We start from the raw sequence: 16,386 nt of genomic DNA, 5'->3' as shown, positions 1-16,386 counted from the left end.
TCTTTATATATATATATATATATATATATATATATATATATATATTACAACATATATATATTATATATATGTATCTCTTGTATTCGCGTTTAATCCTACACAGCTTTGTGGCCACAGCACCGAGGAAGCCAAATCAAGACAGCAAGGACAGAGGCAATCAATTTGTTTTGTGCACGCGTATGTGTTTATACTTGCGTTTAAATAATTCGCCACAATAATAATAACAATAATTATTATAATTTAAAAAAATGATAACAATAACGCTAGCGATTACAATGGTCGACGATTAATAAAATCGTAATAATGACGGTAATAATTAATTATGGCGATAAATAACCACATCTATTTGTATGTCGACAATCGTCAAGGTGGACGTGGTTAATTGCAATTTCATTTCTTTGTTGCCACTTTGTCTCTTTCAATCTCAATCTTTTCCAAAATGTGCTCTTCCCTTAATTTTAACCGTATAAATATCATGATTTTGACTCGTTCGATTACTCGATTTTCCACACCTTCTCTCTCTGTTTCTCGAATGTATTCCTCTCGTTTTACAAGGTGACCTCACGGAATAGAATGGTTTTTCCAGTACTCGATAGCATCGATTTGTAGTGTGGATATTATATAAATATATATATCATATTATAATTTATATGTATATATAAGCTGATTGATGATAAATGAATCCGCCTATATTTTATATATATATATATATATATATATATATATATATATAAAGTTATAATATCAATGCATTTATTTATATAATATATTAATTATATTTTTGATCTATTAGTCAAAGATTTTGTTAGCATTGCGTGTGCGGATAGTTTAAGTACTTGTCAGATCGCCGTGAAATTTGTACAGAAGAGCGTGTGTGCGTGTGTGTATTGCGTATCCCATATGCGCGTACGAGGACTCGTTTTTCTTTTTTTTTTTCTTTTTTGGCACTTGCAATAATTAAATCGCTGAGATTCTTTAGGGATACGTAGAGAGAAAGACGGCGTGTCCCGAAACAAGCAATTTGTCGCTCCGGAAGGTAGTAGGTATAATTCGGAGGAAAAAATGCCTCTCTCGCAGAAAAAACACAGGTATCTCGTGCACCGGGTAGTTTCTAACACGCTATAGCCTGTGTGTGAGATTATCTCTATATAAGAAAACACCGAAAGCGTTAATACACACACACGTGTGACTCAGTCCTTCAAGCATCTCTTCCATTTTCTTTTTATACCCTTCGAAAAGCGAGAAACGGCCGTTTGCCGCGTCACAAGACGGACGATCGTGTAAGTTTTACGACACTCTACCAAGTACATTTGCGAAATAATAAAACGTAACAGTACGGAAAATAATTTTACAACGATTCGCGTGGATCGCCAGTCCGTGACACGCTACATAAATCAAATACATATATACATTTTATATATATATGCAACAAAGTATACATCATTTAGCTGTACGATATGACAGCCGCATATTCTCTCCGACGTACTAATAAAAATTAAGATGCTGTTGAGATTTCTTATGAGATCATGATGAAACAGCTGAAAAATACAGATCGGGGAAATACTTGGAGAGAACATGTCGACCTTCAGAGCACCAGATAATAACACTTGATAATCTAATATATATATATATATATATATATATATATATATATATATATATATATATTGATATATTTACTACGGTTAACGAGATATATAAATACAAGAAATCGATAATTCATAATCATTCACATAATCGTAACATTCGCTAATCGTAACACTTCTAACAGCGCGAATGTAAAACGGGTCTCGTTTTTTTTTTCTTTGGCCACCAACTTGCACAAGTGAGTAGAGTAATTGTAACTTTTCATAAAACTGTAAAAGGATTATTACAAAGTGTTTTTTACACGACAAGAGAAAGTTACAAAGAGTCCTTGTTTATATAAATTAATTAAGAGGCGCTAACAAAGTTTTCGAGAACCGGTTTTACACGCGCGCACATCTCTCTATCACAATTATATACTTATAAATATATTATAAATTATACTTTTATTTTTTTTTTTTTCTCAGACTTGTCTCGATTCGGCCACTCTTCTCGTGCACATCATGTCTACACGCACACTCACACGCACATAGATTTACATATCCGGTATCTATTGCGACGAGATAGGCTTGAGTATAATTCATATCGAGTGTAGAATCAGCATATAAATTGATAACGCAGGTTGAACGTCGGGAATAAGAAGAATTTTCCTTCTTCGCGAAGATGAAGACGATCTGTCATTTTTTCTCGCTCTTTTTTCCAATTTTCTCTTATTTTCCCTTACTCTGACGATTAGTTAATGCGTATATTTGCTACCTGTATGCGTGATTCGTTCAGGATTAGATAAAAGGCCCTGCACTGTCGCGTGAGCGATGCAAACTCCCGAATATAACAACACTGTACAAAAAACTAACAAACGCTATATATTCGAAATAGATTACGCAAAATATAGATTATACGCGCGAGTGTCTGTCCGCGCGAAATAACACACGAGACGATTCATCATCTTCTTCTCGGAATATATAAGCATCGTGTTATATATGCGTATAAAAAAATACATGTTGTGTTCCGTATGTGTGTGTGTGTCACGTTTTCTTTTTTTCCGGCGAATATAAGTGTGGCGCAAATAGAGTGCGGATTAAGTCTCTCTACAACAGATATATAATAAATATAATTTTAATATTTAATATAACAACACTCACAACATAATTTTATATATAATATATATCGATATATATATATATATATATATCCGGAGCTAATAATTTGTGGGGGGAGGGGGGGCGTATTTCCTAAAACGAAGCGATTCCCGATCTTTCATTTTAGACAACATACGCGAGAGTTTTCGTTACGCAAAGCCGTTTAACGACAGTCAACGTAATACATATCTTAATAATATATATATATATATATATATATATTTCGCTACATACAAAGTTAACGATAAGTTAGCGCAATTATATAATGCAGCGATCATCTTCATTATTTCTTCAGAGTGTTTCGCTCAATTTTTTACCCGTCAGATTTCTATATTTTTCGATTATTGCGGACGGCTGTTTTCTACGATTTCTCGCTCTTTTTTATGTCCATTTTGTGTTATCGGAGTAAGTTGTACGTTTGGTTCAACGTTAAATTGTGCATTGATATATAATTTGCGAGATATTTTAAGAAATCGCAAGGTACATCCAGTTAAGCTATATATTAAGTAATACATAGACACAAATAATCTGATTTTTATTTTTAATAATTCTAATTAAATCTAATTAAATGTAGATCGAAAACGCAAAATTATGCAATATATTGTGCTTAAGAAACAATTTTTAGAAAATTGAGGATATAAAATCTATGTAAAGAAAAAGAAACGCGAGAAATTATTACAGTTGCACAAAAATAGAAATAAAATATATTTGCAGATTATAAGAAAAAAAATTACAAAAAACACGAATAGTGCAAAAGTGTGAAAAATAAAATATTGGCATTCGTACATTGAGTTTTGCATTTCCGGTTTACAAAAACGTTCCATGATATCGTGTGTATGCGTGTGTATGTGTATGCATAGTGTAACGTGTACGTACAATTTAATTTTCTCTTACATCGGGCAACAGATTCCAGAATGAACGAAATGAATGCCACGGAAGTCGCTCGTTCGTTCCTGTTCACGAACAAAGAGTGTAGTAATGTTTGCAAATTACACTCTCGTAATTATGATTACTCTTCTCTCTTTTTAAGCCCGGCACAAGTGATTTTTTTCAATTTTTACATTATTACAAAGTACACGGCGTCATCGAGCCTAACGTTACCAAAAGTGGAGCCTCGGTGCTGATTTTATTAAACGCAGACTCTTTTACCCGAGAAGCGTTTCTTTTTTTCTATTTTTTTAGAATGTTTTTTTTATCCAACACATCGTGCACACAGGCATAAGACGATATACGGAATTCTGCTGTATATATATATATACCGTTCTTCTCATTTCTCAGACCCAGGATAAAATCCAGGATATTCTTATTCGGTTTCAGCGACATTGGTCCCTTTTTTTAATCCTATCTTAATTCTTAATATCTTCGCGTTCCTCCTCCTCCTCCTCCTCCTCCTGACCCTCTATCATTGTCAGAAAGCAATGATACCAAGATCGTTGAACTGAACTCAAACTTGGGGACTTTAACACAGGTCTGAAGAAACAAAAAGGACATTACGTACACAATGCGCGTTATGCGTTATGTAACATATACATATATCCTTATAAATTATATATCTCCTAGAAAGGAAAAAGGTACCATCGTCGATAGTCACAAGAGACCCTAATATTATTCACTTAATTACTCTATATTGCAACAATGTTAATTCTCTCTTATTTTTTCTTACATTATAATTTATATTATATTTTGTTAATGTGCGCTATATATATATATATATGTGTGTGTATATATATATATATATATATATATATATACACGCGTACATTAACTTACACATTAACATCAAATCCACGCATTTGCGCCTGCCTTTTGTCGATTTTTCGTTCCCAAGATATACATCTTTTTCTCTCAAGCACACTCACAATCAGTCTCTCCAACAAATGTAATACAAGTTCTCTGTATTCTCTAAATAGAATATAACGCAGGTAGATGCAGGCAGACGATGCAGGAAAATAGCGATGACCTGCATAACAACAATTCTTTGTGCATTAAAAGATTGACTAGTCGTTACAAAAAAAATCTCACGACAGATACTAGATCGAGGAGAATCGAGGTAGAAAACACTATCGTCGAAATTATATACATCAAGCCAAATAAATAATATACTTTAAAGACGACAGTTTCTCCCTCGAAAGTACAAGTACTGCGTTAATAAAAAAATCTATAAAAAAATTAAAAGTGCGATAAAATGCACACAAATTCCCATCAATTAATGTAAAAATCTTAACGACGAGTTTATCGATTCGTATAGAATACATTCATACATTGATTAAACGAAGCCGACTCTATATACAAAAAACGTACAAATAAAAATACGTAATTCGACTCATCGTAATGGAAGAGTAATTAATTTGATGCGTTTAACAAAGAGTTTGTCGACTTGATCGTAACGAGCAAACATTTCGATAAATGTCCCAATAAAAATTCACGCGAGCAACTTTGGGGAAGAGTATAATACTACTGTGTAAATTAAAACGCTTAATTCATTTTGTACGCTGTCGCGAAAATGAATGGAAGAACGTGAGGCGCGCCGCGAAGGAATAAAAATTAGTAAAACTTGATAAAAGAAATAAACTGTGATGTAAATCCGTTCTCTCGATGACCGTCGAGGACGACGAGTTAGGAGATACCGTCTAACATGAACTTTAGAAATCGCGGCATCGCTCATACGGGCAACAGCATTCGATTTATTCGAGGTGTTCTCGAGGGAGCTTATCACAAGATTCACTGAGATCCGAAGAGAATTTTTGACGTTACGTCGGTTTTGTGTCGAATCGATGTGCTGAGGACGGCAATTGTTCTTTCGTAGAGAAATCTCCGTTCAGCGATCATCGAGATTACGTATAATATATATAAATACAAGCGCCATATAAATTGCGATAATAAATAAACTAATATATTGATGAGACGCGGCACGGTACAAAAAAGTATAGACATCCGCGATTTGCACTCGATATATCTAACATAAGTTCAAGGAGAGGAGAGTCGTCTCCGCCCGCAAGATATCTGCTTTTTTTACGGATTTAATACACATACACATCGTAATCCTAGACACTAGTAACAATACATAGGTACACGGTATAGCTGTAATTTTCTTTCGAAATAACGCACGAGACCGTCTTTAATGTTTTGTTTTCTCTTTTTAAAGCGTAGGCCGGACTAACCCGTCTCTTTCTCTCTCACTCTCTCTTTCTTCCTTTCTCTGGAATTTGATTCATCCTCCTCGTCACCTTGAATCTTCAAAAAAGCCGACTTATTCTGTAAATCTCCGTTTTGACTAGATTTATAGTAAATGCACATACGTCAACGAAGCTTCGAGCAAAAGCTATCTCTCTCTCTCTCTCTCTCTCTCTCTCTCTCTCTCTCTTTCTCTCTCTCGAGTTCTCAATCACTAGCAGCATTCTCTCTTAGCGTATTAGATGCTCTTCGAAGCGAGTTTTTTTTTAATCGATAATTGTTCCGATAACGCTCGCCACATCTCTCTACATTCGCGACGTGGTTAAACATGATTAGAGATCAACGATCATCGATCGTCTTGCGCCCTCAACAGGTACCTTTACATCGAGACGGTTTTTCTATCGCATCGACGGGCCGAATAAAATAGATAAGTAGATAAGTGTCACGGGACAAAAAGAAAAAGAACGCCGACAGACATAAGCGGACGAGTAACGCTAATTGATAAATTTCCGATTACGTCGTCGAGCCTGATGAGGACGACGACGTAGCGCGCTCCTATTGTGAATCAACATACACGCGGAGATGTACACACGGAAAAAAAAAAAATCAAAGTATCGACACGGTCTCGATCGGACGGTCAATACCCCTGTTACGCTTAGAACACTATAATTTGCTGGTCGATAATTATTGCTGTACAAGCGAAAGCTGTTGGAACGATCGGCCACAACGTTCGCCCCGATGCGACCATTGTTGATGATGATGATGATGATGATGATGATGATGATGATGATGATGATGATGATGATAATGATGATGATGATGATTATCGTGACAATAATGATGATGACGATGATGAAGCGCGGAAGCGACGAGCATTGTGTGTTTTGCACCTTAAGTATATATTATACATATATGTAAGAGCTTTCTTCGTGTCGCGTACCGGCAACGTCGCGCGCGTGCACGTCTTACGTCTTATAGGATCTAAAAATCGTGCAACGACGTATGGTCACGGACTCCCCTTTTCCACGGACACCTCCCGATTGTCCTTGAATGAGATGCGCAAGAATCCCGCGCTTCGAGTCCTGCACAGGCTCGAAGCGCGCGCCGGCATTTACACAGGCTCGCACGGTGTCCGGGAAACGAGGACAGTCCTTACATTTCGCCAACGTGTGGGTGCTCTTTCTTACTCGCGGGTCTAAGATCTAGGAAGGACATAAAAATGTACGTTTACACAACAACGACGATATATCACGACACCGAGTCGACGCGTGTCGCCGTCGACGAGCCGCGTTGCTCCCGTCAGAGGAGGACGAGGAGGCTACAAATCCGGAGCTGAGAGAGTTGTTGCCCAAAGTAGCTCGTCGACGGAGGCACGCGCCAAAGAGATTCCCGCTAATAACTCGCACGATTTTGACGCTGCTGTCCAATTCTCTCGCTTCACAATTACTACGTAGTAATTAAACACTAAGTTTCTGGTTTTTTTTTGTTTACAACTTATCGCTATACCTCTATCGTTCTATCTATGCGTTATTAGAATCATCAATGGCAACTTGTTCGCGTTCGCGCCAAAGATCCAAGACCGTGGTATTCGAAAAGTGGGGCTTGACAATTTGCGGTTCGTTGGAAAACTCTCGCGGTATATATGTTGGAACGCGCGAGTTTAGAATCTTTGGCGCAAACTGAACGATGCACACTTCGACGCATACTGAATATATATTTTATGCATCTCTCGCATGTTCACTCCTCTCTGTCCTCGCCATCCCTGGCAGGCGAAATTACGCCGACCCGGGAAGACGGGGAGATGTTTACCGATACATAACTACAACGTCAACGTGCCAAAAGTCGTGCTTAAAAGTCACTAACAAAATATTACTATTACCCACTCTTGTATCTAAAGAGCTTTCAGCTTACTATGTAGATTAAGTACACGAGTTCAAGCCTGTTCAAAGATACCTATCTAGAGACAACACATTTAAGGATCGCGGAAGGTGCATCAAAATCGTTAGATGGACTTGCTGCTTTTGCTCGGCATTTTGGTAAATTTGATATTTTTCTCTATGTATAATACATTTTCTCTCTCTCTCTCTCTCTCTCTCTCTCTCTCTCTCTCTCTCTCTCTCTCTTTCCCTCTAATGTGTATTATATTCATGGCTATATACGTAATATATGCACCTCACGCGCCTTTTAAAAATCGTAAGAGGCGCCGAGAATCGCAAGTGCAAATTTATGTATATATATATGCTCGCCGTGAGAGTTTGTTCCTTTCTGCTTTTTTTTAAAGTGTTACGATCGCCCCCCTCTCGCTTGTCTCCGTGCCTTACTAAAATAAATTAGATTTATATATATGTGTATGTGCCCCTGTATGCATAATATATATAGAAGCACATGCATATACATATGGATATAATCTATATTTTTATGTACTTTGATTGGAGACCACCAGTGGACTCTCTTTCAATCTATAATGATCGCGCTCAAGTCTACTTAAGTATGAAATGACGCGCGCCCGCCCGATTTAGATCGTATCCTGCTCGATCTCTATCACGCGAGCGCCATTATTATTTTTTTTTTTAAATCTAAATTCTATCGGAGAAGCGCTGCGAGATGCTCCTCTGTGTATGTGTGTGTGTGTGTATGTATGTACGTGTATATGTGTAAAGCTCGACGAAAACTTTCGACCTCGTTCGACTGGCGCTGGACAACAGCCAGACGAAACGAGAGCCGATTTTTCGATTCTCTCTACGCTGATCTAGCCTAACGCACAGATTCTTATACACATAAACTCGTCATTTATAAATGTTGGAATTACTTAAAACTTAAGCCCAGCTTACGTTCAGTCTTCGTCGTAGCGCGAATCCGTCAAAAATTCTACGTTTTTAAGAACTAAACTCGACTTATTTTTTAAGCAATAATATTCAGTTAAATTTAAATTTTTCCATGGACAATATTCACTTTTTTCGTATTACGACATGTCATTTTCTCGTAACAGAGATTTTTAAACAAGAAAATACGTTATAAGTGCCAAGCCGTTATGTGTAAGTATAAATTCGATTTATACATCAAAACTCAATTGCGAGTTATAATATTTAAGAAAAACAAACAAAATATTTTCAACTTTACTCTATATGCGCAATCATGTCAAAATTGACAAAATCATCAAATAAAACTCCCTCCTCGTAAAAAAAAAAAAACTCAAAAAAAAAAGGAAAAATAAAAAAAAAATAGTTGGAAAAAATGTGTTAAAAAGCCGGCAAAGACCGGTATTTCTCCTTCCAAATTTGTTCAATCACCCATCTTATATAAATCTATACGAAATTGGAATCCCATTGCGCGTTTCTAATAACATTAAATATAATTTAAATATATATATCACTTCACAAAGTGAATTGTTGATCGCCCAGCGATCGTTTATATACCATTTTGTACGAGAGCCTACATCTTTTCTTTCATTTGTATCGCGCTAAAAATGAACAGCAATTGCGTTTCCCAGCAATTCCTGTTCTCATACGAAACGTCGTAAAACTTTCTCGATTACTGTTTCTACTTCCGGTAACAGCGACTCTCTAGCGCTCCTCGCAAAAATGATAGTAAAAAATTTGCAATTTCTGCCAATCTCGTACAATATGCCCTAATAAAATGCGCCTTTTTTCATCATTCGTGCCGAATCAATGTCGCGTCCCTGCAACGGCTAAAAAATATCTCCGCGAAAACGCAAATTCTCAAAAAAACGAAACTCCGGTATTCTCTTGATGGCTTGGCTAACATTTCCGAATTCCTAGTATTTCGGATCGCCGCCAATTGTGCCTCAATTAGTCGAATACTTCCATCCTCGCGGTGGACAGACGTATCATCTCCATCGACGTAATTGGCCAAAGGAGACCTCGAGCAGCTTCAAAACGACACCGATATCCAACTTTGCGTTGTTTAGCGCATTCGCCACCTTATTAAGCGGGAAGTATTAGGACGATATTAATTTTTCGGTTCCGTATCCTCCACAGTGATTTATCATCTCTTATTGCGCTGCAAACCTGGCTGGATTAAAGTCCTTGTTGACCATGGAGAAACCGCGAAATTCCTCTTGATTGATGTAGCTCACTTCCTCCGCGTCTTCCGGCGTTAACACGGGATCCTCCTTCGTGAATTCCGCATCAAAGTTCATGGCGTCTTTCTCGTTTTTCTGAAACATTCGATCGCATCACGTAGAAACAATTGCCGCGTTATTGTTTATCGAATATAGAAACGAAAAATGAAAATAAAACTCACAATTTTAGGTCTAATTGGTGGTTTCACTCTGCGCGCTTCAAGAGCTTCCCAATCCATGTGTTGGAAAAATGGATGGACCTTTATGGCATTTTCGCCGCCGTTGGCTGCGACACAACCTAATCGCTTGGCAGGATTTTTAGTCATGAAACCTTTCAGAATAGACACGGCTTCCTTGGAGATCCATATCGGATAAAGTACATCGTCTCGTAAGATCGATTCGAAGAGCTCGTCCTCGTTATCGGCTTCGAATGGCGGCTGTCCAGCCATCATCTCGTACATCAAAACACCGAGAGCCCACCAATCGACGCTGGCACCGTACTGCAATTCCTGCAGTATCTCGGGAGCTATATAATCCGGCGTGCCGCAAAATGTCGATGTAGTCGTTTGTCCGTCGATTATATTCTCTTTACACATTCCGAAATCTGCCAATTTACAATGTCCCTCCGAATCTAGCAATATGTTATCCAGTTTTAGATCGCGGTATATAACGTGATTTTTGTGCAGAAACTGAAGGGCAAGTGTCACTTCCGCGGCGTAGAAGCGCGCCCTCGCTTCGTCAAACTTTCGAGCCTTCTGAATATGGAACATGAGATCACCTGAAACAGATTGAAGAAACACGATATTAGATGCGAGTGACAAAAAATATGTTTTATCGTATATCTTTTATTCGCGAAATGTGCGCGCGACTTGTACCTCCATTCACGTATTCCATAACGAAGAATAGTCGATCGATCGTTTGGAAGCAACTATGGATGGCCGTTAGAAAAGGATGCTTTGCCGCTAGAGCCAAGATTCTCTTCTCCGTCATTGTACAATCTACGTCATCGTCTTGAATAATGACGTCTTTCCTCAAGATTTTCACGGCATAAATCTCGTCGGGATTAGCCTTTCGTTCCACTAGCATCACTTTACCGAAACTGCCTTTACCGAGGACCTTGATAAAATTAAAATCGTCTATACTGAATTTTCTTTGTTGACTGCCGTTAACAGGCACCGCATTTTCATTGGCATTAATTGGTGTTCCCGCTCCTTTTCCTTGTAAATTGTCCGTCGTCTCGTCCGTAACCGTGACAGTGGGTGTTGACGGACACGCGGATACTCTGTAATTGATTTTCGGAGTTTTGACTTGCTTGTCCGCGGAAATGTTCATTGTTTTCAGAATATCGGCCATAGCTTTGGTATTGATACCGCAACTGTTTGGTACATTCTTCTGACATCGTTTATGGACATTCATGTTACAAGCTGTAACGCAAAAAAAGAATACGATAGGTTTAATATACTTTTTTTTTATCCTTTAAAGAGAATTTTTTTGAAATATAAATTCAACTTACCTTCGCATTGTAAACCTTGCTTGAATAAACCGTACAACAGGGATCCGCAGTGGTCGCAAAATGTAAATCTCTTGTAATTATGAACAACAAAGCGATGTGGCATGTCTATGCTGAAGCGCGGGCTCTCTGTGTCTTGATTCGACTGTAATCCAGTTCCTTTATCCTGAGTGAATAATTCGAAAAGCAAAAAAGAAACAGAAATGACAAACTGATGGAATAAAAGTAACAAATCGATAAAATATATAATACAAAAAAATTAATTATATTTCTGACATAAAAAGATCTTATATACATATATATAATATTTAGCTATTAAAATTATAATTATATATCAATTAAAAGTTAAAATTATATATGAATAAGTAACTAATTGAAAAGCATAAATGTAAATATAAATATAATATACAAAAGTCTCAATAATATCAATGCACAAAAAATTGCTAATCATAAGTTTTATCTTACGTCACATTAGTTTAAAGAATATGGATGGACCTACCTCATCTTTCATTCCTGGACATTTGGTTATCACCAATTTGTGACATCTCTTGTGGACTACGCAAGTGCATACTGAAACAGTATTACAACAAATATCTCCTTATAGAAATATTAATCTCCAAAATGTAACGCTAAATACTGCACGTCCAAAGCTGGTTACATGCGTGAGATTAGACGCATCCAAAAATTATTTACAATAATATTGTAAGCATAGAAATAAATCATAATTTATTTAATATTACCTCGATATGGAATTGGCAAAAGCTGCAGTATCAAAAATCAATCAAAACGGAAACGAAACTCTAAAACGGCGTGAATAATCTGACAATTTTTATCAAAGAGCAACATGCAATAAACTAAAGTTCCTCCTATTTGGTCACAAATTTATATCATATCGATAGCAAATAAAATAATTCGCAAAAGAAACCTTGTATAGTCATTACATTAAGAGTCAGTGTCAAAATCAAAATTGATGCGGTTAATAGCAAAAAGGGAAAAATTTATTACGAAGCAAATTAATCCCAAGGCGAGATCATAAGTATATGTTTTCAGTAAAAAAGTGCATAAAGGTGGCGACTGTAAGGCGCTGCTTGTAAAAATTAGAACGTAAAAATAAGTAAAAGCTGTACTAAAATTAATCAATTAAGAATTTTAATTCGTCGTAATTTCTCTCATTGTAAAACTAATCGCAACACATACTGCTAATTACTCTACATTCATACATAAGAGTGCGGCACAAGCAAATACGTAATCATAATCTGTTAATAACAGTGTATGTGTCTTCTCACCTTGACACTGATAGCCCTGCTTGCCCAAGCCCCTGAAATACAACAGACAAAACACGTCACATCGTATCTTTGTGATACCCCTTCTAAGACACATACGTTTGCCTCCTTTAACCGTACTTAGTCATCATTTACACTAGACTCCTGATAAGGACTCGTACGATTGATCGAAAAAAGGAATGATGTAATATCATAGATTGTAGTTGGTATGTATCTTCCCAAATTTTACGGATTAATTGCTGTTTATTAAAAAATATTGCCAATTGAAACAGCTTATGTTGTACGAATGTGCCAACACCTCGATACCTTTAGGTGGATTTAGCAGATTATTATAAGAGGCATGTGCACTTTTAAAACCCAAGCATGCAATCCTGTCTAAAAGGGAGAATTTCTTCCAAAATGTTTCTATACTATATATATGTATATGTATACATTCTGATTGAACACATCCTGACTGTAGCGATACCAAGCTCTGCTTTTATCATCTACATTTGTGTATGTATGTTTGTCGAGTTTTAAAATAGTTGTTCATAATCATTTAATCTGTCTGACGCAAACCATCGTTAACCATTGTCAACATTGTATACAAATTAATAAATATAACACATCTTCTCTTGTTATTATTAAATTAGATTACAAGAAAAGACCAAGTGAATCCTGAAACGTGCAACCCTGCATTTCGTACAATCGATCGATATATTTCAAGTGCATTACTACTGAAATTTTGCCAAACGCTATAAATATATTCTTTGTAACTAAAACTATGAATGAAATATACCACCACGCGAAGCATGCTCCCATTTGCCAAATATATTTCGTAATAGTACACACTCGACTTTCGAAGATAGTATCGAGAGAAGTACTTACGCGTGTAAAATCTTAAAAAGCAACGAGAAGCAATAGTACGCACATAAGCATACGTACCATATGAATTCACGGCAGTGCGAACAGAATGTCGGTTGCCTCAGAAAGGTAGCCATGAATTTGTGCCCGTTCACCTGATGAATCCTCCGTCGCATCGCACCCCTCCGACGATAGAAGCCCTGTCTCTCCTTAAATTCTCGGCGCGGCAGCAAGTCTTTGCTGGAGTTGACGCTGCCGATGCTTCTACCACTGATACTTTCTCCATCGCCTCCTGTACCGCAACTCGATTGTCGATCTAAAATATTAAGTCGAAATGTATCATGTATAATATATCATACATCATATATATTTATCAGATGTTGATATCTTTCTTACCCTGATCATTCCATTGCAAGTCTATCTTCACTCTCAGTTTTCCCTGAGGTTCCAGATCAACCTGCAAATTTTTATTTATATTATAATCAATTAGTTGGTAAAATTAAAAGAATAGAATATATCGATGTTATTAATAACAAAATATATAAAAGGGCAAACTATTCAACTATATAATATTTATTGAAATATATGAAATTTTTCATTATAAAACTTGTCGCATATATCAGTGTGACGTGATAAAAAAAATTAATTAATAGTGCGCTCTATAATTAAAAGCTTTATACAAAAGCTTTATATACTTAACGCATCATGTGTAAATATAAGCGCTTTCTTTCAGAGTATATAAAAAAAATATCTGGTAACGTTATTCAGAAAAAAGAGAGAGAGAAATAAATAACATGAAATATAAAACAAAAGAAATACACATTACAAAATAAAGTTTAAACATTAATTCTAAGTTGATTTATTTCTTTGACTTAATATTTATATAATTCGAGATATATCGAGTTGAAATATTATTCGTTGGATAAATTAGATGGAAAACGATGACGGAATCAAGAAGAAGGAAAGAATGAACTTACATCGTAACAACAATGTGTGTTTATACACTCCATCTGATTGAAATGTAGCGAAAGATGAAAGGAACCTGATTCGCAATTGCTAACCAACTAACCCAGAAGTCGGTGGTTTTGCCGTTACGGTTGACGAGCTCCTCGAACGGGATGCTGCAATTGGCAACGAAGTAATCCGGCGGCAGTGCCGCGTCGTGGAAGACGGTGAGGCCCAGCATGACCGCGTCCTGCACCTCGTAGGTGAAGGACTCGTTCCACACCGGATCGAACGTCTTGGGTTTCGTGGTCGAGCGATCCAGGTGATTCTCGTCGACGTCCAGCTGCACGTACGGATCGAGTATAGGTTCGTCCTGCCAGAACTTGCGCTGCCTGTCGGTCGCGCGAAGCCCCATCGCCTCGCAGATCTCGATCTTGATCGTACCCGTGAACATTGTGGAATCTGTCGCGATGAACAAGTATGACAGGCAATTGAGAGAGACGCGGTGTTCTCTCTCTCTCTCTCTCTCTCTCTCTCTCTCTCTTTCTCTATCCAACAGACACGGCAGTGACGGACCGTCACTGACAAGCTCGACGAGCCGATGACACTTTGGCGCGCGTCGCGAACAGGTTATCCAGAATCAAGATATCGCGGAGGATATCCGAGATTGCGAAACTACGGTTGAAGAACGAGGGAAGTCTGGGATTGCACGGCGAACGATCACGAGAGAGAGAGAGAGACTCGGTCGTCTCTCTCTCTCTTTCTCTCTTGAAGAAATACGTCTCGTCTCGGGCGATCTCGCTCTATCTCGCTCTATCTCGCTCCTCTCTCCTTCTCACGCTTCACCTGTCCCCCCGTCGCTCCCTCTCCTCCTTGCCGCCCTTTCCTCACTTTGCTGTACCCTCCGCCGCGAGCCACGAGCACCGACGAGAACGCCGTGCAGTTATAAACACTCCAACTGGCGTTTGACGTGCGCGCATAACAGGAACCAGCGCGCCGATTTCGGTGCTGATCGCGGCGCGACGACGGCGGGACGATGACGGCGCGATGACGGCGATGACGGCGATGATCGCGACGATGCGACGACGACCGCGAGGCGCGAGTACGAGGCCTGCCCCCGTCCCCTCGCTGTCCTCCCGACACCCATCACAGACTTGCCTCGCGCGTGATCGCTGTCGTCTCGCTATACCTCTTCGACAGCGTTTCTCAAGACGACGACGCGTAAACTCCTCTCTTCGGCGACGCGCGCGCGCGCACGCACCAGCCCCGAGCCAGCCCGGATCAGCGGTCGCGAGACGACCGAGACGTATCCATGTATCTCCCTTTCCGAGAATGCGAGTAAAAGGATCCTTCTTCGAGTCTAGTACGACTCGACTGCCCCGCAACCCGCAACCCGACCAACTCGAACGAACGGCAAGGCAAGGCAACCCGTGTTCGAGAACCGCTCGATTGGTCGTTCGCACTCCGCGCAAACCACGACTCGGCCCGATCGACGTCGGGCGTCTCCGCCGTTCCGACCACTTTTTCCATTCGCCCACTCGGGGTCCGTTCGGCTTTCGGCCGCTCTCTCTTCCATCTCCTAAATTCACTAATTTTTACACTTTTCTTTTACATTTTAAATTAGGAAGATGCGAGAAGGCGCGACTAAAATAAGCAGATACTTGTAATTAGGAAAATTAAGCTTAATTACAATTATGCGCACGCGCATTGCGATCTTGTGAATTGGACATTATCAAGCTGAATTTACAAACCAATGTCGCGCGAAATTAGAATTCGATATCGTAACAACTTTATCACTTGTAATAAAAAAGTAATATTAAAAGTGGA

At 38.4% G+C, this 16,386-nt stretch overlaps 1 protein-coding gene across 3 annotated transcripts; it reads right to left on the bottom strand.

Annotated features, from left to right (window-relative positions):
- Positions 1-835: 835 nt before the first annotated feature.
- Pkc98e (Protein kinase C) lies at positions 836-16,010 on the bottom strand. Of its 3 annotated transcripts, XM_083032563.1 has the most exons (10): positions 14,684-16,010; positions 14,011-14,071; positions 13,696-13,930; positions 12,775-12,806; positions 11,988-12,058; positions 11,492-11,654; positions 10,854-11,402; positions 10,161-10,756; positions 9,926-10,074; positions 836-9,837 (listed from the first exon to the last, which is right to left on the bottom strand). In XM_083032563.1, the coding sequence occupies exons 1-10, from the start codon at positions 15,011-15,013 to the stop codon at positions 9,822-9,824; spliced, it is 2,202 nt and encodes a 733-aa protein (XP_082888689.1). In that variant the 5' UTR covers positions 15,014-16,010; the 3' UTR covers positions 836-9,821. The 3 variants fall into 3 exon arrangements, with proteins under 3 accessions (XP_082888689.1, XP_082888690.1, XP_082888691.1); XM_083032564.1 differs by having other exon boundaries at positions 836-10,074; positions 11,492-11,633; XM_083032565.1 differs by lacking the exon at positions 14,684-16,010 and adding an exon at positions 14,592-14,666 and having other exon boundaries at positions 836-10,074.
- Between the last annotated feature and the right edge of the window lie 376 nt (positions 16,011-16,386).

The sequence above is a fragment of the Prenolepis imparis genome, unplaced genomic scaffold (genome assembly GCF_030444845.1).
Source record: "Prenolepis imparis isolate NDT839.2.m4 unplaced genomic scaffold, iyPreImpa1.0 SCAF_2, whole genome shotgun sequence".
NCBI lineage: Eukaryota > Metazoa > Arthropoda > Insecta > Hymenoptera > Formicidae > Prenolepis > Prenolepis imparis.
The sequence above is the reverse complement of the archived record's forward strand: the minus strand, read 5'-3'. Positions and strand labels throughout refer to the sequence as shown.

What these genes read in the sequence shown, in the direction of transcription:
- Pkc98e (XM_083032563.1), bottom strand. Translation starts at nt 15,013, where the DNA reads ATGTTCACGGGTACGATCAAGATCGAGATCTGCGAGGCGATGGGGCTT. An exon ending in GTCCAGGAATGAAAGATGAG is followed by an intron (nt 11,655 to 11,987) that starts GTAGGTCCATCC and finishes TTATTCACTCAG; the next exon opens with GATAAAGGAACTGGATTACA. An exon ending in TATGGAATACGTGAATGGAG is followed by an intron (nt 10,757 to 10,853) that starts GTACAAGTCGCG and finishes AATCTGTTTCAG; the next exon opens with GTGATCTCATGTTCCATATT.